Raw genomic sequence first — 24,289 nt, 5'->3', positions numbered from 1 at the left:
CAAAGTAAAAACACAAGGGAAGCAAAAATCTAAAAATGACAATTTTGCCTTGGCTGGTGTAGTTGGATTGGTGGGAGCATTGTCCCATACATTGAAAGATTTCTGGTTTAATCCCCGGTTGGGGCGTATTTCTCTCTCACATATACGTTTCTCTCTCTCTCTCCCCGCCTTTCTTCTCTTTAAGAATCAATGGACATATCCTCAGTGAGGATTAAAAAAGAATAAATTAAAAATAAATAAAAATGATAATTTTGAGGGCCAGGAATCAATAACTAAGAGTAACTTTAAAAATTCCATATATAAGGAAATTCATAAACCCTTCTAAATGACTCATGTATCTAAGAAATCTTAATGGAAATTAGAAAATACAAGACTTAACGATAATAAAAATGTTACATTTCAAAACTTGTAGATTCTGCAGACCTGTTTCACAATAGTATGAACATACTTAATACCACTGAAATTAATATGGTACACTTAAATATGACCACTGGGTCACACTATAAATTTCATGTTTTATGTGGTGGTTGTTTTTTTTAACCACAATTAAACAACTTCTGGCCCAGCTCGTGTGGCTCAGTAGTTGAGCATCAACCAACCTATGAACTAGGAAGCCATGGGTTGATTCCTGGTCTGGGCACATGCCTGGGTTGTGGCTTGATCCCCAGTGTGAGGTGTACAGGAGGCAGCCAATCAATAATTCTCTCTTATCACTGATGTTTCTCTCTCTCTCCCTCTCTCTTCCTCTCCGAGACACACACACACACACACACACACACACACACAAAAGCCTCCCCCACCCCAAACTTCTTGAGTAATATACCTAGAGGGACACTTATAGTCTTAAATGGTTACATTATGAAAGAAGGGCTGAAGTTAAGAAATTAGAATAGCATCTCCTCAACAAAAATATACGAAAATAAGGATTAAAAGTAGAAATGAATGAAATACAAAACATGGGTAAAATAGAGCTAAAGCAAAGTAAAAACAATACACAGACTAATAAAACTAAGCTCTGGCAGGACTGATAGAAAAAAAAGAAGTACTAATTAGTATTAAAAATGAAAAAGACATAAACTAAAGATACAAAAATTAACAAGGAAATAAAAAACATAAAATAACTTCATGCTCATACACTGAAAAATTTAAGATAAAAAATCCATCCTAATTGCTGCTTCAGAACATGCTGTAATATAAATGTAGTTGATAAATCTATACTGGCCCTTCTATTTCAGGAGTTGAGGTTAAATAAGAAGCTAACTCTGGAAAATTCATGGATCAGCACTATTTTCTGTGTTGTTAAGCTAATTCAGTCTCTATCAGGGACTCCCTCAACCAGAAGCTGACCAGTCAGTGGGTGAAGGACTCACCTTTGCCTCTTGCTCATTGAAACTATTGGTGCTAAACATCTGGGCCACCGCCTCAAACGCTGCAGTGAGTGGCAGCATGAACTGCTCATACTGGTCCTCATCCTCTCCTGCAAGGGAAACAAGCAGGATGTGACCCAACACACACAACTCGGAGCTGGATAGGCATAGAAAACGAGAGAGCAGGTCCAAGGGTAAATCAGGGGCCCTTTATGACCCTAATCAGTAGTAATTTCAGAATAAAATGTATATATATAGAAACGAATTTTAAGCTAGAAAATGGCTGAAATCATCTTGTCCAAATATGTTCAATTTTTTTCCATAATGAGTTACAATATCAGAAATTCATATTTATGTGTATAAGGCACTCTGGTATTTATCTGTTTTTCCTTAAGTGAGAACTATAGTCAGCTGAGAGAGAACTGAGTCTGTTGTGTGAGAACTACATGAGACTCAAGCTTGAAGCAGGTGTGTGTAGAGGCTTTATTCAGTTCTCTCTTTTTTAGTAACCTTTCACAAACCTAAAAAAAATCTTTAATGTCATTGTAGTAGGATTAAATTTAAATAGCTCAAAATTATGACGATGCCATTCTGCTTCAGTTATTAGTTGATCCCAAACTGTAATATCACAGCCAGAGCTAGAAAGGCGTGTATGCCCTCCGGGTTCAGATGTGCTAATGAACCGGAAATAAAAGGCTGTGTTGCATCCCTATGTGGGGTGGACAGGGTTATATGACCGACAAGAAGCATTTAGGAATCTCAATTCCCAATTCCATATTTTACAGATGAGAAATACGGTATTTTAAAATCACTGCACATCAGCTGAAAATTTCAGACGCATATTGCTATTCTCTTTCAGGTATAGGGACCCTGATAGTTGTTATGTACTCTCAGACTATTATTTCAGATAGTTTTGTTTGAAACAACAGAAAAGACCGATCCCACACCTCGTTTTCTATCAAGTGAAAATTTACAAGGGTCAGATTACTTAGTCTAAGATTTACTGCAGTACCTAAATCCACCATGAGGAGACGCCCAAGTGCTGTGTAGAAGGTAGTCCGACACCGCATGTCTGTCAGGTTGGACTGATTGTTAATGCCCAAAAATGAAAAGTGCTCACTCTATTGAAAAAGAGAAAACAAGTGAAAGTGATAAAAACATGGGTTAGAGGCAGAATGCAAGTCAGCAGTTTTAGAACTACTGATCCCTTTCAAGCTAATGGCTACATCATCATTCCTTGAGGATATGATGGATATTAAGAATTCATTTTTGATTTGTTATTGTTACCTACAACTAATTTATCTTGGTATGAGTAACAGCTGGCGGATTCACCACAACGCAGACCTTCTGGGGCACAGACAGCAGCTGTGATGACAGTGAAGTCTACGCTGCAGTGCTGGGGGTCGGGAGCAGTCTGGCTGAGAGGAGCAGGAAGAGGGCTAGGACCACTCACCGTGTGATTGTTCAGCATGAACTGTACCGCACTCAGCTTCACTAGTTTCCTTACGCTACTGTATGTGCAGGCAAAAGGACAAGGTCAAGGAAAGTGGGATGCAAACCAAGAATCTTGAATGCAGAATGAAACTACTTTATCCTAAGTACAGTTCCATATCCAGATATTATTTTTCTTAACCACTTAGCATAACACTATCAAAAGGGGGGGAAATGTGTAGGTACTCTTCTAAGCAGTGTTTAACTGAGCAATGAGAACACCCATATCAAGCTCTTATCAGTAAGAAAATAGATAAAACCCAGCAGTTTCCAAGAACCATAAACATCCTAGAGCAGCTTTTCTCCAAGCGGCTTCTAAGAGATAATTAAGCCCTAAAGCCTTGCCTAAGGGGTCCATTGGGTGTAGTGAATTAACTTTCTCTCCTATGCATTTAGGAGGGTACTAGCTATATACACAGATTTTATGATCTCTGAATGCATAATTTGGCCACTCAGTGTATATCCTATATAATAAAAGGCTAATATGCAAATTGTCCCCTCGACTAGGAGTTCAATCAGCAGGCAGACCAGCTAACGCCAATGTCCCCTCTCCCTGGCCAGGCTGGCCTGGCCCCACCCATGCACGAATTCATGCACCAGGCCTCTAAACTATCTATCTATCTATCTATCTATCTATCTATCTATCTATCTATCTATCTATCTATCTATCTATAGATATAGACACACACTGAGTGGCCAGACTCAGTGTGTATATATGTGTTCAGAGATCATAATAATCTGGCCACTCAGTGTATAATCTTTTGGAGAATTGAGAAAAGTCACTCAATATTTTTAAGGTTTACTTTTCTTGCAGACTCTGGCTTGTGAGAGGCTGTCTCAGAGCGGTTCCAACTTTGCAGCAGACCTAGTCCAACTGGAGAGGAAGCAGAGCCACTGCTTTTACTGCGAAGCTTGTAATCAGGCTGCTTCTAGAGATAGCCAGGGATAAATCTGTAGTAAACTATCAGCTTGTGGGTTGCCTCATTTCTGGGGCCTGGAATTATTCCTGGATTCTGTGTGGGCACTGCTTTTGGCTCCTAGAATGGAAGACATGTAAATACCCATAAAGCTAAATTGAAGTAGAAACATCCCTCCATGATTTCTAGGAGGGCACACCCCACAGTCCCTGCGGTGTGCAGAAGCTGGCTTAGAAAAGGATATCCAATGGAGAGGTCATTGAGAAGCTGTAGTGTCTTGGAGGTGATTGGTTCGCAGCGGCCCCAGTACTTGAGGTTGGTGATGCTGGAGGACAAAAAGAAAAAAACAACACAGGACACACTTTTGATTTGCCTGCTTTCCTTGAGGGTTGGGATTAGAAAATCATCCATCACAATTCACCACACATCTGCATCACCAATTCACAGACATCACAACCACAAAAAATGGGTATAAAATCTCCGTACTTACATTTGGTTGACTAGAAAAATTATCCTTCAGATAATCTTCACTACTTGGTTCCAAAGCTACACTGGCCCATACCCAGGCCCTTGGAATTCTGGGGCACTCCAGGGCTGATTTCTGCAGCAAGGGTAAGAGATTTCTGCGGCAGTGATAACATGCAGACGTATGCAATTCTGCACCTGCACCATCCACTGTCAGCTGCAGAATTCTAGTAGCCCTTGCTTCTGGATTCTTGGCTGGCAGAGTCCTGTAGACCCCCTTTGCCTTTTTCATCTTAAATTATCAACCAGCTCATGGAAATGAGTGTTTAGGATTGGGATGGTTGGAAGGAGGCAAAATGTCACTTTGCACATGGCCCTGGTAAGTTGGCTCCAATGTGCACTTTGATAAATTAAGCTCCTAAAGAGGGGAAATGCAAACAAAGGGCACAACTTAAAAACAACAACAACAAAAGGGCCAATTAGGAGCTTTCTTCCTTCCAACTTTGAAGGCAAGTCAAACAATAGCACCAGATTTTGGAGAGTCTGAGACTCTCAAAGGGTGTGATGCTTGAGAGGAACGAGCCTGTTTTAAGTGGGGCTCTCCTCCCAGGGGGCCGCCTAGTGAAAATCAGCACCAGGAGGCAAGTGCCCACTCCGGGCACCCCTGGCACAAGGTGATGGAGTGCAGGCTGAGCACCAATCACTGCGGAGGGAGGGCCGTTTTGCTAATGCCACAACAGGGTTTCACCTGTGATTCCAGAGGCTTTGTATGAGATTGCACATGAACAAAATTAAATCCTTGCCTGTACAAGCCTGGAATGCTCTGGGGCCGGGCCATATCTCTAAGCACAGCTTGTCACACACTCAAAATGCACAGTTTTCTGACGCAAACGATCAATGCTGGAATACCAAGGCACTGGCAGCACAATGCCAAGATCACATTTTACAGTTGCAATAGGATTGCAAGGGACTCTTGCTGATGGCAAGCCAGAACACTTACATTTTTCCTATGAAGACGCTTAGGACCATGGTCTCGTCATTCAAGCCCAGAACTTCTGAGAGGCGGCGGTACAGCTGGTGGTGTGTTGAGAAGAGAAAGTAACCAGAAAATATGGATTAGAAAAATCACATCCCAGTACTGTTACATCCTCATTCAAGGGGTAAGATGTGGGGAGAAGAATGGCCAACAATGCTGAAGAAGCCTTTACTGAAAAGCTAGGTTCTAAGTATCACTAAGGACTGGGTAGGTGTTGGATTATCTTATCGGCCCTTCAAAAGCTGAATTTACAAAAAACAAAACAAAAAACTGTGAAACCTTCTGCTGTTCTAAACATCAGTTCATGAACAGAGACTGAGAACTGACAATTCTGGTATTTGTTAAGTACATGGAGCACTAGAGAAACGGGCCCATTCTTGGATGAGTCTCCCAAAATTCTATAAACTAAGAGGAGACAGCCGGACTATTCATGATACTTAAAACCTGGAGACCGTCGGAACGGTTAGCAGCTGTTTCCTTGAACAGCAATTCCACAAACAGAAGGGAGAACCAATGGAGCCAACAGAGAGTCTGTTACCTTCGAGGATTTTTGCACCTGGTCCCCAATGTAGATCTTACGAAACTGTTCAAAAAAGCTCAGCATGGCCAGCTCTAGCTTCTCGTTGCCCGCCTGAGCCAAGCGAGAATCTGTTAGGTTCATTAGCTGGAGCACCCTAGAAGAAGAAGAGCAATGGTTCTCTCAACAGCAGGATATCCCAGTCTCTTTAGACTTTCTAGAAAGAGTCGGACAAGTCTCCTCTCCTCCCCATACTATCTGAAAGGCATTCTCCACAGGCTCTGAGTGCTAGGGAGGGACTAAGGAGTCTGCCCCACAGGAACCACAGCCAAGGAATAATATGAATGACTAGTGAGATGTTTAAAAGTTCCAGTCCACTGAGACTGTAGATTGAGGCAGAACTTGTAATCAGCTTAACGATAGTGGGGCCGGGGGATGCGGGGGGGGGGGGTGGGGGGGTGGGGGGGGGGGGGGGGGAGCTCATCTTTCATTAATGGTTTTCCTTGAAACTTCTGTGAAACCTTGAGTAAAGCAATTTATTTTGAGTCCCTGTTCCTCATTTATAAAAACGAGGGAGACTAGATGAAGCCAATGGTTCTCATCGTTTTTCTCACAGAGCCAAGAAAGAAATGAAGACACATGAAGGACAATGGTCACAGGTGGCGACACTTCCAGGGACCAAAAGCAGATATGCTACCTGTGACTTCGTCCCTTCTTTCTGGACCCATCCCCACAAAGAAAGCATACGGGAATGCAAGTGCATGAATGTGAATGAATACGAATGATGTTATTACAAGTGAGTCATCTGACACTCTGCTATTGTGAGGATAGGTAACAAACTATGTGTGACATGGCTTGAGTGAATTAGATTCAGCCATTGTGCAGCAACACGCAACTAGAACTGGTAGAGAAGAGACTGTCTAACTCAATTTACATTGTGGCACACACAGTATCACACCGGGCTGCAAACTCAAAGAGGTGTTATGTCATCCTTAGTAAACCTTTGCTCGACTCGTCAAAAAATGCCAGTGTGACAAGCTGTGAAGTGGTCATCTGACAGACAAAATGGGGGTAGAAAGAGACAAATGGGGATTTTCAGAATATGAATAAGGATTACGAATTAAAATATCTGGGGAGCAATAAATTCTAAGGCACCCCTTTAAAATGTGTTTATCTCTAAAGACTCACCAGAAAGTTTAGAACCCTTCAGGGTAGCAGTTCTCTAAAAGGTCACAAAACTGTTTTCATAAAAACCCTACCACACTATTTGCCATTTCCCTCAGATTCTCACAGGAGGGGGCAGTGTGGTTTCCCAGGCCTACAAGACCATGGGATCACAAGACTGAAGGCAGAAGCAGGTCTGAGAACCCAGCTGACTTCTATGCCAGGCATTAGAACAAAGCCACTCTTCTCATTAGTTTTTTTTTAATTTTTTTTGGAAAAAGTTTTAAAAAGTATTATTTATGTAGAGATGTAATTTGGCTTATTGCCTCTTTAAAATGAATTATAAAAATGTTCTGTTTTATATCTAATACGATCAACACTGACAGATGTAGCTCACATTAAACAAAGGCTCTCTGAGGTCCTCAAGGTTTGAGAACCTCTGCTGTAGGGTGGTCAATAACCCACCATTTTATTTCTATGGTAAATTTTTAGAAATCACTAAATGCTTATTTATGGGGGTTAGTAATATAAGAATCACACAGATACAAAATAACCTGAAGACTTGTAGGTGGAGACATATATGGTCAAGAGATCTGAAAGGCTGAAGGAAGTATATAATTCTGTCTTTGGAGGATACTGGAAGAACCACAGTTTTCTATTAGGCTTGCTCTGGTACGGCAAAAGCAGTCCACCTTTTATTAACTTCCAGGTATTGTCCTTAAACAGGACTAAAAGCAACTCCTCAGTCCAATTTTCCTAATTCTGTATCCACCAATTCCTTGCCGAATTAAAGTAAGGTTGGAAAAAAAAATAAAGTAAGGTTGGTAGTCAGAGTTCTTGCTGTACGTATAAAAGGTTTGAAACTGGATCTGTAACAGTCCTTCATTCTCATGACATTATATTCCATTAATAGGGAGAAAAGCATTGACAGAAGCATGTTCCTGTGGCTTCAGAACCCAAAGGGGTTGTGGGTGAGGGTGGGTCGCAGCAGTGAAACAGGAAGCCCCGTGGGAGCACTTACCGACAGACAAGCTCACCATCCATAGCATCCTGCTCATCAGTGCTGGCAAAAGAGACCCGGCCACCAATCACGGCCCCGATGATGTAAACCAGCCATGTCAGCCTTCCTGCAACAGGAGAAAACCATTAATGTCACCTCCAGGAATAATTTCACGAAGAAATCCCTCACTGGGAGGATCACTTCTCATTAGGAGCTTCCTTTATCTTAAGAACCATGGAGAAGCCACAAAGCCTTACTTTGCTTATAGAGTGCAGCTACTACTCTGCTCCGGTAAGGGTGCTGGCAAGGGGAAAATTCACCAGCAAACCAAGTTTCCCCTACCAGACAAGGTCACTATTTTTAGAGTGCAGGACTTAAACACCTCCACTGCAAATGATTTCAATTACTCTTCCCTAGTCCCCTGTGGCATTTAACAAACACCCCTTTGCATGCACAGAGGAAGCCGATGACGGAAGAATGCTTCTGAGGGAAAGGGAGGACAGAGGTGGCAATGAGTGAAAGGGTACCGACATCACCTCCTACTGTCCACTCACCCTCCTGCACGGCAATATCCATTGGGCTTGCGCTGGCACTCTGCAGCAGCTCCTGAAAGGACTGAGCCGACTGGTCAAACAACTGCACGAGGAGCGCACATGTCTTCTCGTATTCGCAGCGCCCGATTGTAGACAGCTGGTCCAACTGCTGCTGGACCAGACCTGTATCCTCCAGCGGATCTTCCAGTCCATCTCTACTCCCAAGGGAAGAAATATGCCTACTGAGTTCCCCATCCCAGCAGCTCCTTCCTCTTCATTTACCCACTGTTTCCCACAGCAGAGGCCCATATCCCAACACTACTTTTAATCAAAGAAGGAATATAAAAAAAATTGGGAGGCAGACACCTTCAACCTAAGCACCAGACTCCCTGAGGGATATTTTGCTTGTTGGTGTCCAATCTTTCAATCTGGACTTGTTGGCCCTGTTCCTCTCATTCCTATGTTTCTCCACCCCAGGAGCTCTGGCCTCTTCGCCTCTCGTTTGTTCTCGACCATAATAGGCTTTGGGATGATAAGTATCCTGTCTCCTGAGCGAGGCCATTGTGACCAGATGTGTTTGGAAATTCAGAAATCTTTTGAGGTTTTAGGGAGACAATATGGTACTTCTGCCATGTAATATGAACCCTAAATGGGCTCTGTGGTGTGGCAAATACAATATTCCTATAGCAGAATGTATAACTATTATGAATAATCACACCAAGTGGAATTTAAGAAGACCATAAAGGGTTTCATATCAGTACATGTCACGTTTTGCCATCAAATCGATTTTGGTGCCAAACTTATGAGAAAATTTAGTTTTCACACCTTGGATTTCAGAATTACAGATGGGACCCTGTGGATTTATACCAGGTTTTGCCTTCTCTACTAGTTCATAAATTTGAAAATCCTGTCATATTACAAGCTCTCTGTCTACTGTTATATCACAGAATGACAACCCAGCAGCAGCAGCAGCTCTAACTCTATCACTACCACTACCACTACCACTACCACTAGCAGCTCATAGTTATGTATTTACTGTGGTCCACACAGTGGGCCAGAAGACATAGTAAACTAATCCCTATAATAACCTTGCCCAAGAGTACACAGCCATTAACTAGCTCTCTGGGCCCAGAGCCCACCCATGTAACCACTCCCCCACATGGTCTCACAGACATTAGCTGACTCCTCAAGAACAGAAACTAAGCAGCTAATAAAATAACATTTCCCAGTGGACTTCAAAAATACTCAAATTCTGAAATGATTCAAAGTCATAATCAGTTAAGACTATGAACTGTTATGACAATTAAATGCATTCGACTCTAAGCAAATTAAAAATCCAACTTAAAAAACCAAGATCTTCATAGTCCAAGTAAATTCTCCTGAGAAATAGCCAATGAAAAATATACAAGAGTAGTCCTGCCGAAACCGGTTTGGCTCAGTGGTAGAGCGTCGGTCTGCGGACTGAAAGGTCCCAGGTTCGATTCCGGTCAGGGGCATGTACGTTGGTTGCGGGCACATCCCCGGTAGGGGGTGTGCAAGAGGCAGCTGGTCGATGTTTCTCTCTCATCAAATTTTCTAGCTCTCTATCTCTCTCTCCTCCTCTCTGTAAAAACTCAATAAAATATATTTAAAAAAAAAAAGAGTAGTCCTAAAAGTTCTCATCACAAGAAAAAAAAATATTTTAACTATGTATAGTAATGGATGTTAACCTGACTTATTGTGATCATCTTGAGATATATATATATATACTGAAGCACTATGTTGTACACCTGAAAGTAATAGAAAGCTTTATGTCAATTATACCTCAAAAAAGGTTAAATGAGGTCTTAAAGGTGGGACTCTAGTGCAATAGGACTGGTGTCCTTATAACATACATATATGTGTGCACACACACACACACACACACACACCCTGTGAAGACACACAGAGAAGCTGGTCATCTGCAGGCTCAGGAGAAAGACCTCACCAGAAACAGCCCTGCTGGCACCTGGATCTGACTTCTAGTCTCCAAAACTGTGAGGAAAACCAACACAACCCAAACCACAAGCAAGAAAGGTACCTAAATCAAATAACTTCACACAGTCATTTGTGCAGGGCTCTGACTTTCCTTTAGCTATAAGTTTCTGGAACATTTGACAGGGTAGACAGAAACATGTGTAAATGTAATACAATCAGTGATCATTGCCTAGAATTCTTATTTCCTCTAGTCAACACTGGATTGTGTAATCCCTTTTATCTTTTTAGTAGTTCACAGTAAGCACCTATAACTTACACACATTATAATTCTTATAATCTATAGTCTATAAATGTCTCTCTCCTATTTAAGAAAAATCAGTGGCAAGGACAAACATATTTTGTATTTAAAGATATTGCTACCGATGGCAATAATAGGACACAAATAGGATGTTAAAGACTATTCTTTCAGATTTTATGGTATTCTGCTGACATAAAAGAATGACCACTAACAGTATCAGCTCCAATAAGACTTCCATCAAATACATTTTTTTTGCCAATGGGGTGTCTGATCTCTGGCAAGTCTAACGCCAGGCTAACAGGGGGAAGGCTGTCCCAATGTCCTTACCTCAGTATGATGTGCACAGACTCCAAACGGGATGTAATGTAGGCTTTGGTGACTTCAGGAGTATAAGTTTCCAGCATGTGGGGCTCTGTGGCTTTCACATATGGCACAGAGGCTGCCAGACGCTGCCATAGGCTCAGGAGATAGTGCACACTATTTGGGGCAAATTCCCAGTGCTAAGAAAAACCAAAAGAGCAGGAGGCATACTTCTTATTTCGTACACAATACATTAGTCCCATGCCACTTGACACAAAGAATAAAGACTTAAGAATCTTTTATGGGCTTTGTTCTGTGTATGGCAATTGGTATAATGTGTTTATTAGTATTTCAGAGACTGTGCACCTACTGAGAAGAGCTGTTCTATGCTGGGTTAGTAAATCTTGCCGCAAGGAAAACCTTGCATAAGTGGTTCTCACACATTAGTATGCATGAGAATCACTTGGAGAGCACGTTAGAAATAGAGACACCAGGCCTCCACCCGGAACCTAGTGAACCAGAAATTGTGGGGTAAGATCCGAGCACCTGTCTTTTTCACTAAGCTCCTCAGATAATTTTGATGCAAGCCATACGTTTGAGAGCCAGAGCCCTATGCTACAATACATGAATAAGAAAGTGAGGGCATTCACTCTGTCTTTACTCTCTGTCTAGTTCCCTGTTCACTCCTGCCTATTGGGTGTGTGTGTGTGTGTGTGTGTGTGTGTGTGTGTGTGTGATTCTGAAGGGATTCTCTTTGCCTTGTAATTCTCATATGTTCTTCTCCCAATACTCCTTGCACTTTTGTAATACACATGAGTAGACTACCATAGAAATTACTCTGCAAGGTTACCTACATGTATTTATAATTCACTTTTGCCAAGGGGAAAAAAAAAAAGAATATTCTTAGAAGGCTAAAACCGGTGAGCAAGAGGAGAGGTTCCAATGTTTAGGAAGAAAGAGCCAAGCTATCAAAGACAAACCTGTAAGCTGGTCACTGTGAAGTTAGCTATCAATCGGATGACCTCAGGGTAGTTTTCCACCTTTACTAATTCTCCCAGTTGATAGTTACTCTTCAGTCGGGCCAGTAGTCTGCAAAACTCATGGTAATTGTTTGGGTCTGATAAACTCTGGTGACAGCACAGGAGGAAAATAAAATGTAAAATGTGACTCACTATACTTCCGAATGACATTTGGGATGGCATCAGGGGAGGGGGGCAATCTACTTAAACGTGTAAGATTGGAGCCATCATTCAGAAGGACACATCTGTATAATGTTTAAAAATATTTTTTTTAAAAAAGGGTGGGTACTTTGCTTATCTCATGTGTTCATAGTAATCACCTTGTGGCATTAGTCTCAACTAAAGAGTCTGAAACTGAAGCCCAGAAGGATCACACTATGGGCCTAAGGTTGTAAAGCTGATAAATGGCAAAAAAAACCACAAACAAAACAAAACAAACAAACAAAAAAAACAACCACCATGATCTAGGATGTAACTAGTCTGCTTGCTTCTCATCAATTAAAAGAAAAAGAAAATTTCATCTTCACATCTGTCAAATTTATCAAGATTAAAGCACAACAGCAAAGTTATGCAAATGTTTTATATTTTTAAACATTTAATAATAAAAAATAAATTGATCTATTCCTATATTATGTTTATATATTTTATCAAACTTTAGATTTATTAGAATAGAATACCGGCATATTTATTTTCCTTATATATGTCTTGCTCTATGGCATAGGGGACAGACCTTGTTTTGTTCACCACCATATCCCTGGCACATGGTAGGTGTTTCATAAAATTTGCTGAACGAATGAACTATGAACTGATTTTATAACATGAACTAGTGTAGATAAGTTATACTTTTAAAAAAAGAGGTGTTTACAAAATCTTGGGGACAAGACAAAAAGGACTACTGACTTATGGAACAAATATTTGAATGAGAAATCTCTCCCTTCCCACTTAAAAGCTGTTCTATATAGTTAAATAAACAATGCACATTCAAAAAATTGGAAACAAAAACAAATTAAAATTCTTAATTTCTTGGAGTAAATGGCTCTCGCTCTAACCTTATTTTCCTGTGCAAAGGGATCCTTCCCACAACTTGTGCAATCCTAAGCTAGAGGGTACAAGCTCCTCTCTTGGGCCAACATCCTCAAAAACTTTCTGCAAATACAGATTCACTTAAACCTTTTAGAACAAGGCTGAGCTGTTTTCTGGGATTTCCACTATGTATGGCCTGTACATGGATTTCCTTCCGACTTGTAACAGACACGCACACTCAGAATCATATATATCACATATATAGAGATAGCAATCATATATTTATTCAAATAAGAACAAATCCTCAAATTTACCTGTGGATTTTCCAGTATTCTTTTAACACCATCGACAAGATGAGAGAGAAACTTGGCCCTCTCTGCATTGTTAAACAGGGATCTTCTAACGGAGGCAATCTGTACTAAGCAAGATAATACCTAAAAACAGGGCAAAACCCAAACACAGCTCATATTAAAAAGGTTGTACAGCTATTTTCATGGTCTTTTCCACTCCTCTACTATTCTTTACATATGCCTCTATTTCTCTTCTTTCAACCCCTGCTACAATTATAATATAGAAAGATCAAAGAGGATATAGCTTAGGATATCTAGATTCTATCGGGTCTAGTAATACTTTATGTCGTTTTTTAACATTCGTTTAAAATCTTGCTTGGCGTTGACTTGTATTGACATAACCTTCAAACACGTGGTATCTACAGAACGTGTGAAGTGCAATTAACAAGTTTTGCTTGAAAAAGTCTGTGTTTGGTTTGGTTTTTGTTGCAAAACTAGGGCTAAGAAGATGGCGGATGAAGAGCATATTCGGCACTGCATGCTTTACAAGTTCCAATTAGGAAGAAAAGCAAGTGAGGCTGCAAAAAACATCTGTAGTGCTCTTGGTCAAGATGCAGTTAGCGCCAGAAAATGCCAGCGTTGGTTTGAGAAATTTCACGAGGGAAATTTTTCGTTAGATAACAAGAGTGGTCGAGGCCGTGTGTCCAATTTTGATCAAGAAGCTCTTCAAGCTCTTTTGGTGCAAAATCCTCAAATTACCCAACAAGAGCTTGCGACAACTTTAAATTGTTCACAAAAAACAATTTCCAATCAATTGCGTGCACTTGGCAAAGTCCAAAAGTTTGGAAAATGGGTTCCTCATGAGTTGACCGACAACAACCGTAATCAAAGAGTCACAATTTGCAGTTCGCTCCTCTCTCGTCAAAACCGTTTGCCGTTTTTAGAGCAAATTGTTACCGGAGATGAAGAATGGGTGCTGTATGTTAATTTGAAAAGGCGGCCTCAATGGTTGGACAAAAATGAGGCTCCGCAGCCCACGCCAAAACCTGACTTGCATGCGAAAAAAGTGATGTTGTGTGTTTGGTGGAATTTTAAAGGAATTCTTCATTATGAACTTTTACCATCTAACCAAACCATTACAAATGCAGTGTATAGTGCCCAATTGGAAAGGTTAGCCCAAGCTTTAAGAGAAAACCTGCGCTGATTAATCGGAAGGGCGTAATTCTTCACCACGATAACGCACGACCGCATACTGCAAGAATCACTGCTGAAAAACTGCGCCAGTTGGAATGGGAAGTTCTCCCTCAACCTGCATATTCTCCTGATATTGCCCCTTCCGATTACCATTTGTTTCGTTCTTTGCAAAACTTTCTTCTTGGAAAAAAATTTAATAATGAAGAATGCCTCAAAAATGCATTGATCGAATTTTTTGCATCAAAATCAAAAGAATTTTACAACAGAGGGATTAAAATGCTTCCTGAGCGTTGGGCACAAGTAGTAGAAAACAACGGCAACTATATTGTTGATTAAATTTTGTTGTATTGTTTAAATAAATTCGATTTTAAAAAAGTATTAGAAAACGACATTAATTATTACTAGACCTAATAAAACAACTTTATTAAAAGGAAAAAAAGAGCATCACATCCAATCTGATCATAACAACTACTTAAATTCACACTTTGGAAATTCTTAAACTTAGGCAATATTCTCTGTGCACCCCAATGGCTTCCTTCATTCTTGTTAACATATATATTTAAGGCTTGAAAATACCAGGCAATTTATGGTTTAAATAAAGCTTTAGATTTTGTTTGTTTTTCCCCCCTGTTTTATTAAGATCTTTTGGCTAATCAGGTTTTGCTATGTAGTGCTACAATGAAATATCTGGGCCATGAAAAAACCAGTGTTTACGATGAAAGCATTTTACCCTTTCCCTACTGTGCGAGATATTTATACTCTGCTGAACCAGATCTATTTTCTACCCTTCACCTCCCTGCTCTGTTCCCTGGGAGGCTGACCTCTTGAGTAACAGCAGCCCAGCTCCCTTGCCCTCTTGCTTCTAGTTGGCTTCAGCCATTGGAAAGTACCAGCAAGGAGATGAGGGCAGGAGGAAAGAAGTGTCACCCCCCGCTGGGCCGTGGTTGGCAGTCTCTACCTCTGCTGTACATCGTACAGCCCTGCCCTAGGCCTCAGCTTCATCTTCCTCCTGAGCTCCTGCCTGGCCCCTTGAAGCTTCCCACAACTGCTCACCCCAGGGGGTACAGTCATCACCTCTTCTTAGCTTCCCTTCATTTATAAACAGCCTTTTCATTAATTACCCTTGTTGAGTACATTACCTTTTCCTAACCTGATACAAACAACACTGAATTCATGTTTCCTTAAAGCAAAGGAAGGTCTACATTAATTTGGAAAAGTACAACAATGACCAGGAAGTAGTCCACTGTAGAAACACTACACCAAATACCCATTACTATACTGTCTTCTTTATGTTTTGCACAACGGTATTTTACCTCAACCATCTACAACACCAGGCCAACATCTTTTAGGACAAGATGAGACCAAAAGAGCTTGACATCTGCAGCAATTTGTCATTAAACAGGAATAATTTAAAAACAATTAAGACTTTATTACAAGAATTTTTAAACTGTAAGCTTGACCTTGGCTAGATAACCAATCCTAGTATTTCCATGCGTTAGTTCTATGATTTTGTATGACAAAATGAACATAAGCTCATTCACCATTGCTATTTTCTAGAAATAGGTTTGCTTTAGAAACTGACTCACCAGAGGTGAAAATGAAGGAGGGATGGAATGATACAGGTCAAAAAACAGCTGCAGAGTTGAAGAATCTAAGAATGCTGAAAGAAAGACACAAAAGCACTTCACTGAGCATGTCTGCACCATGCCGCTGGCTGAGTGCTGGCCCTGCGCTAGGGAGCAATCTTTCCGCTTTCTTCACTTACATGGTGCTTATGATCTTTGAACGTGATAAGCTAATAAGGGCTTTTTGTTTCCTGTTTTAAGGCATAGTTTTTAGCTCTTCTGAGAAACAGATTAATTCTTCTGATTCTCAGAAACTTAAGACAATAGGGCTCTGTTCATAGCAAGAATTTTTATCCTTAGGAACACACAAACATAAGCACATGTTCTTTTGCTTGATTTTGTTTTCAAAGCTCAAATGAATAACCTAATGAAAGTCTCTAGGTGGTTAACTTAAGAAGGTCAAAGTCACACTGGTCAGTAATTAAGAGTTCTTTCAGGCTGGGCGATCTATAAGGTCTCCAAGAAGCTCTCCCTCACTTTCTGAAGACAGATGCTGAAATTATAAATGCTCTTATACAATAAACAGGGACTGCAGGGGTCCTGCAGACCGTCCTACAGGTACTGCGCAGAGCTGAGCAGCAGCCTGTTTCAGGTGGGGTGAAGCGCTTACCTGATCTCCAGCTGGTGGGAATCTGTACTGTGCACAGGTCATCTGAGGACTCGTCAGTAGATGTGCCGATGAAATCAAAGTTTAGGCAGTTATGAGTGAGTTTGAGCAGTTGCATGAGCAAACCATGCTGACTTTCATCATTCAAGTTTAGATTCTTTCCAGAAGCCTGTAAAAATTAACATAATGAGCCCCAAGCAACCACTCCTCTTCCAAGCTTGCTATTAGACTCACAGCAGGCTGTTGAGCCAGAAAGGGAGGACTACATTTCAACACAGAAAAGTGATGTTTCCCCTGCCACAAGATGCTGCACTTCTATTATCTTACTGCCACCATGACAACCCTAGCTCCTTCTTACTATTACAACTCATTTACCGTAAAACACGAAGCTGGTATTTAAATAAATCCCCCCTTTGACACTTATTCTTTCCATGTGGACATACTGGCCACAGGGAATCCTGAAGCAATATGTGTGGTTACTTCATTTGCATGTGAAATTCTAGCTATGTCTAGGCAGGGCTAGGGTTAAATTCTGGGAGGGAGTTCTGTCCTGCCTTCCTTCCTCTTTTTAATATTACCATCATCAGAATCAACAAAAATCTTTCAAACCAAACCTAAAACAAAATCACCACTTTATTTATTCACTGGCAGCTTACCTGCCTATAGCTCAATACTGGTCTATAGCTCTTGGAATTCTCATGTTCAAAGTTTATACCAGCTATAAACTTGGTGAGAGCTGGCTAACTGTTTTTATTTTTTAAATATATTTTTATCGATTTCAAAGAGGAAGAGAAAGGGAGAGAGATAGAAGCATCAATGAGAGAGAATCATTGATCCGCTGCCTCCTGCCTGCCACACATTGAGGATCGATCCTGCAGTAGAGACATGTGCCCTGACTGGAAATTGAACCATAATCTCCTAGTTCACAGGTCCACGCTCAACCACTGAGCCACACCGGCAGGGAAGCTAGTTGTGTTTGATAGTATCAGTGAGGAGGATTCAAACCTTAGTTTTCTCAAAAGCTTTTCCCCTCCAGGGGGTAAACAGTTTTCTTCTGGGCAGCTCACCCAACCTGAGTTCTATCTGGGAATTCTGAGATAAGCGGGCAATTGAGGGAAAAGATAGACATCATTAAGCGGAATGACAAAAAATTCAAAGTTGTTTCTAAAACTAAAACTGGGCCCTTGCCAGTTTGGCTCAATGGATCAAAGGGCCCCAGGTTCAATCAAAAAGTTAAGGGCACGTACCTCAGGTGCAGGCTCCTCCCCGGACCGGGCCCTGGTCAGGGCTCATGCAAGAGGCAACCAACCGATGTGTTTCTCTCACACTGATGTTTCTTTCTGTCTTTCCCTCTCCCATTCTCCCCAAAAATCAATCCTCAGGTGAGGATTAACACTAACCACAATAATAAAACTAAAACTGGGACATACTGAAAAATGAGAATAAGAACAAAAAAAAAACCCAAGTCCCCCAAATGAACAAAGAGCCAGAGTCTAATCCCATTTATATTGGGGTATTTCTATAGGGACAAAGCAGCCAGACATTGTTATAAATGTGTAGAATACGTAAGTTAACATTCCTATCAATAAGTTAACATTTCTATCAATAAACAACTCTATCAATAAATGAATGGAAACACCAACTATTCTATTTTAAAACAAGTAATTTCCTTATGTGATACTGTCTACCCCTTCAGGTTATGAAATCTAAATGGATGTTAAAATTCCAAAATCTGCTTTTCCTTACAGATGTTGCTTGTTTACTGGCTGCTTTTAACTCAGCAGGGGACAGGGAGTCAGACGAGTTTTAGTGGTTAACAATGTCGTCAGAGCCTGCCTTCAGAGCACTCCACACAGGAAGATTTTATGTGGCTATAAAAGGAACCAACAACAGAATCTCGAACTTTGTGGTAAACTAGGTTCCTTTAAGATAGGAGCATAGGATAATATTCTCTCGCTGCTCTTACGTAGGGAAATCACAATCCTTTTTCTAACCCCAGTATTCAGGCTGGCAAGTTTCTTCAGCATCTTGGAGATGGGTATGATGTGAGATGGTGATTAAAGAGATGCATTAATACCTATGGGGTCACTCTTCTGTCACCCTTTCAAAATAAACAGGGAAGCAGGACCCAGCCTACCATCTCACCTGTTTTAGTAAATTGCAGGAAAGTGTGAAGATATCAAATAATGATGAATCTCGGAAAGAGGAGGCAATCTTTCTGTGCTTCGTTAAAGGATGGGTGGTGTCTGCCTGTGCAGAAAAATAAACAATGCAAGTTTTAGAATTAAATAAAAAGGAAAAAAATTTCATGCAGACTTCAAATAAAGTAGAAAGATTTCCAATAAAAGCAACATAAATACAAAATACATTTTAACAATTTAAATTACTATGAAAATTATATAAAGAGAGAAGATACAAAGGACAATAAGCTGCTAATAGCCAGAATATCATGTCTCCAAGGTTTACAGAGGAAAGACAGAAGGAGGAATAAATATCTCCATTGCAAAGTTTTAATTTCCTCTACACCTAGGTAAAATTTAACAAATTTTTGGCAGATACTGCTAAAAATTACTACTATGTTGACCTGTGGTTTAGTTTCAAAAACGCATAGTAGCATGGCTTGGGTTTTGATAAACAATCCACTGGGCTGAAGTTACTGCAGAATTTCCAAAACAGTCATTAAGCAGCAGCCATGGACTCCAGATGAATGACAACAGCCTGTAAATACAATACGCTCCTCCTTCTCTAACCTATTTGTTTCTACGTGGAGTCCTGACCCCAGAAGTGAACAATTTAATTAAATGGTTATATTGCTCACTTATTCCTCTTTTTCATCTTTTCAGCCACATTTTAAGTTTTTGTGGTTAAGGATTAAATCTTTTACTTCTTTAGTGTGTCCTCTATTCCTGCCACTACTCAATAAGTAGGTGGTAACTCAATAAAAGGAATTAAAAATGTTAAAGGTTGTCAGGTATTTTTTCCAATTGAAAGCTTAAATCTCTCTATGCACTGACCAACTCATCCAAGAGAAAGCTCACTTGCGTTTGGCACATTAAAGAATAATGTGCCAAATGAGGCAAGATTTCTGACAGACAGCCAAGTCATGGGCCTCCTGGTTTTATTTCTAAGCTCAGATAGGAATGATAACAGAAATACACTTTCTGATTTGAATCTGCAACCCCTTGACTAAAAAGACCCACAGAAAATTAAGGTATATAGAGGTTCAAAGTATTCCTCATTTCCAGCTTCAATGTCACTGTGTTATCAGTAAGTGTCCTAGATAAATAAGCTACTGCTGGATTATACATCCTGTAACACATATAACCTGATCATAATGCTGATCATAATACCGAGAATAATTACATTAAGTAAGTTACACACATTTCTATTGTTTTCCTAAGAAAGACAAAATTTAAGTCTTTTTTTATACCAACACTGGTGTATTTTATGAGGCCAAACTTCACAAAGGAGAGAACATGAATCCCACAATCTCTGCACTTAGTTAATGCTCGCTTTCCGACTACAAAGGTAACAGTAGTTAAATGAGTAGTTAGCCCTAGCTGGTTTGGTTTAGTGGATGGAGCGCTGGCCTGTGGACTGAAGGATACCATTTTTGATCCTGGTCAAGGGCACATGCCCAGGTTGTGAGTTCGGTCCCCAGTGGGGGTGTGCAGGAGGCAGCTGATCAATGATATTCTCTTTCATCATTGATGTTTCTATCTCTCTCTTTTCCTCTCTGAAATGAATAAATATATATTTCAAAAAAATTATTAAAGCAGTCTTTGGAATAAGACTGTGGATTTAAATTCAGATACTGTTGCCTGCTAACAGTGACACCTTAGACACATTATTTAGCCTCAGTTTCCTTCTCTAAGAACATGAGATACACAGTACCTTTCTAGGACTATTGTGAGAATGAAATAAGTTAATACAAGTAAAGTGCTCAGAATAGCGCCTACCACACAGTAATCACGCAAACGTATAAGCTATTATTATTTTGATAATTATCAACCACAATGGGGATTATATGTGACAGAGAACACATACAGCCTCCAGATTGTAATAGGCTAAGCAAGTGAATTTAAACTAGTACCAATACAGTTAAAACTTCTCATGGGTTAATAAAAATGTCTGTACAATTATGAGCAACAGCAAAAGTGATGCCAATGTAATTATTAGCTGACAACTGAAGGGTGAGATATAACTAATATACTGGCCTGTTCAGTAATTATAAATTTTAGCTGGATACGAAAGTAAATGACTGAAAAATAACAGCCAGAGCAAAAGAAAGCCACTGGTGTTTCCTCTGTAGTGATCTGTATCATCAATGACTATTTAAAACATTTGGAATTTAGTAGTCTATTTTATGCATTCTGAAAAGATTACCAGCAAAATCTTTAATAATCGGATGTGGTAATTTATTTAATGATTATAAACATGTATTAATGTATGCAGCAGAAGGGGCACAGAAATGATGCTGGTTCCACTTTTGTAATTCCTTTTTAAAAACTCATTCTTTTTTTATTAACAAATAAATTATTTCATTAAGCTTTGACTTAGGACCATTGCTCGTATCTCTAATAGTGAACATTAATACCAGTGAGGAAAGCTGAGATGGAGATAAAATATTCTGGGGACAGAAGGGGACCAAGTCAAAAAGAGTGAGATAGGCTGTACTGACAGAGGAAAACCCAATGCAATTATTTTGTTTCAAAAGAGCATTAATCACTTACCGCGAAAGCACACAACTGCCAAAAACGATCATCCCACACAGAGCAGAAAACACCAAGACTAAGAAAAATATGGCACTTACTTCAATGAGGAAGGCTGTAGCACTTACTTGATTAATTTCATTGGTTAGCTGAGATAAAATTGTGACGCCAATGATGCAGTATTCAACACTATCCTGGTTTAAAAAAAAAAAAGAAGAGTTGGTGTGTGCAGCTGGATTTCAGCACTGGAGATGCAGTCACACTTTGGAAATGACAGAATCATGGGTTGCTATTAAAACTGCCTAGACAAGGTAGTAAGGAACTGTAGTTCAAAACTGCTGCTTTGCAGGACATAAAACCTAACTGCCATAAGGAAGACGGCTGAATCTGACTTCATCAAAATTGAAACCTTTCATATTTAAAAATAACCATAAGCATTATACCATGCACATTATAAAAAGAGAAAGTGGCAAAACACACTTAAGATGAATTACAAATGAATGTGTAACAACTTTCAAAGAATCTGTATACAACAACAACAACAACAACAACAACAAAAAGGCAAAGAAGCCGACTTAAAAATGTACATAAGATATAAGCAGGAAGTTCATAGAAAAACAAAAATTAAGTAGTAAATTAACCTATGAGAAATTGTTCCATCCCATTCATAACTCAAATGCTGAGATAACAATTCTTTTTACCTATTTAATTAAGTTGAGCTTTCAGGGTGGAGGCACAGGGAAATAGGCACCTTCTAATTGTTGGAGGAAGGAACTTTTTTGGGGGGTGATTTGGAAATATCTTTTAAGCCAAAATACACATATCCTTTTGCTTGAATAATGCCAATAATCCATTTACACTTATTCAAAGTATGACTAGATATATATGTAGATCTACCTACCTATCTATCTATCTATCTATCTATCTATCTATCTATCTGCCTACCTACTTCCTTACCTACCTATTTGGATAGTCACTGAGTGACTATTTAACAGTCAAATATAGAAGCAAACTTAATGCCTACCCCTAAAAGATCAGCTAATTAAAGTATGGTATTTTAGATCAGAATAGTATGTAGACATTAGAAAGAATGAAGGAGCGTTTGTTGGTTCTGATGTAAACATACAAAGCCAAGACACATTAAGGGTAAAAAAGACACAGACAAGTATAGATCAAATAATTCTATTGTGTGTACTTTCTAGAGAGTAGAACTATATATAAATATATGCATGTTGCTTCTCCCATTCTTATTACATTAACATTAAATATACACATCATACCTGTAAAAACCTTGTGACGTCTGTGATTGCATTTCTGAAGACATAGTCATCCTTCTGACAGTCAAACCAGCCCAGCTTTGTGATTCTGGCATACAACTGAATAAGTGCTTGTGTCACGAAAGTAGCCAACTTTGGCCGAGTGGCAAGGTAGTTGAGCACATAGTTCCCTTTAAAGCAAAAACAATCCACATGACATAAAGCTCTGCCAGGGAAGGGCATATATTTTTAAATGTACTAAATGTCCAAGAAATGGCAAAATTATGCTATTGACTCTAAATTCCCTTATGCTTTCATGCTACTGAGAAATGGGACTTTGAGTGGAAGGTTATAAGGCTTTCTAAATGAGAATGTTATACTTGTCACAATGAAGAACCCGAAGTATAGCAGCTTGAATCTATTCCTAGATGGTTAAATCACAGTCTGCACAGAATTTAAAATCTTTAACAATGTTTTTCTTAGTTATTAATGGCAGTAAAGGCTGAATTAAAGAAACCTTCTGACAACTAGAAGGGTTACTTAGGCTTATCTAGAAGTAATTATTCTGGGCCCTCTTCATTTTCATAAGCTCAATATTCTGGGGGGGCGGGGGGAGAAGAAGACCTAGATTCCAGATATTCTGTATGCTTAGCAATTTCAGGACATTAGCAAACAAGCAATATCAATTTAACTATTACCACCAGCATGATACTAAGCAAACTAATTTCTTTAAGGAAGAATAGACAATTCTCTACTTACGAATATCTATCCGTTGCTCCAATGGTAGAGGGTTGTTTGTGCGTGATACAAGCTTCGTAAGGCATGTAGCTGCCAGTAACTGGGAGTAGGATGACTGTGAAAAGAGGGGATGGGTAGGGGCAAATGTACAATTACATTTTATTGAATTAGCCAGTCATAAGATTTTTTCATTTGGAGATACCTGCTCAGATTCAAGAAAAAAATTGTTTTGCTACATTAAATCTTCTAGATTTTAGAGTGTCTATCATTCTAAGAAAAAGAGGCCAATATAGTAGCCTGTGCTCAATTTGGCTGATTTCAGTCATGAGCAAGGGACAAGAACAAGTAAATGGCCTGATCAAACTGAACCCAATATTCCCATTACTTCAGGGGAGCACAGGGGAAGAGGAAACTTTTCGGAAAGGAATTAAGGTTTTCAGAAGACAAATCTCTTTTCATTTAAACCAAGAACTCTTCTCCCATCAAAAGCCTTGTTAAAATACAAAAAGTTTCACCTAAAAAATATTCCCAAAGTCACCTCAAAATATTCCTTTAGTATGGTAGAAAGAAAGAAGTATTAGAAGGAAGATCAAATAAAAGGCCTGATCAAACTGAATCTAATTATCTCCAATACTCCAATATCTACATTATGCTGTACAGTTAACCCCAAAATTACTAGTATGTCTTTTCACTAGCACAGCTATCTATCAGCTACAGTTTTGGAGAATATGTTAGTTTTAAAGTAAATTCATAACAATTATTTATGAGAAAGAGAAATTAT

General features: G+C 39.6%; 1 protein-coding gene across 4 annotated transcripts in view; it reads right to left on the bottom strand.

Moving 5' to 3' along the window:
- The window catches only part of XPO7 (exportin 7), an 88,212-nt gene that overhangs the window by 12,242 nt on the left and 51,681 nt on the right, over positions 1-24,289 (bottom strand). For 2 of the 4 annotated variants that reach the window (XM_036450099.2, XM_036450098.2), the window contains exons 3-19: positions 23,530-23,623; positions 22,795-22,961; positions 21,616-21,708; positions 18,948-19,052; positions 16,806-16,971; positions 16,157-16,230; positions 13,401-13,520; positions 12,025-12,171; positions 11,072-11,244; positions 8,512-8,705; positions 7,979-8,084; positions 5,815-5,950; positions 5,241-5,314; positions 4,020-4,100; positions 2,821-2,884; positions 2,380-2,488; positions 1,371-1,477 (exon numbers count right to left, since the gene is read on the bottom strand). In XM_036450099.2, coding sequence (XP_036305992.1) covers positions 1,371-1,477; positions 2,380-2,488; positions 2,821-2,884; positions 4,020-4,100; positions 5,241-5,314; positions 5,815-5,950; positions 7,979-8,084; positions 8,512-8,705; positions 11,072-11,244; positions 12,025-12,171; positions 13,401-13,520; positions 16,157-16,230; positions 16,806-16,971; positions 18,948-19,052; positions 21,616-21,708; positions 22,795-22,961; positions 23,530-23,623 — 2,010 coding nt within the window. The remainder of the gene's footprint in view (positions 1-1,370; positions 1,478-2,379; positions 2,489-2,820; positions 2,885-4,019; positions 4,101-5,240; positions 5,315-5,814; positions 5,951-7,978; positions 8,085-8,511; positions 8,706-11,071; positions 11,245-12,024; positions 12,172-13,400; positions 13,521-16,156; positions 16,231-16,805; positions 16,972-18,947; positions 19,053-21,615; positions 21,709-22,794; positions 22,962-23,529; positions 23,624-24,289) is intronic. The other 2 variants (XM_036450101.2, XM_036450100.2) reach the window with 1 other exon arrangement.

The sequence above is a fragment of the Pipistrellus kuhlii genome, unplaced genomic scaffold (genome assembly GCF_014108245.1).
Source record: "Pipistrellus kuhlii isolate mPipKuh1 unplaced genomic scaffold, mPipKuh1.p scaffold_m20_p_21, whole genome shotgun sequence".
Taxonomy (NCBI): domain Eukaryota; kingdom Metazoa; phylum Chordata; class Mammalia; order Chiroptera; family Vespertilionidae; genus Pipistrellus; species Pipistrellus kuhlii.
This window is presented reverse-complemented; position numbering and strand designations above follow the sequence as displayed.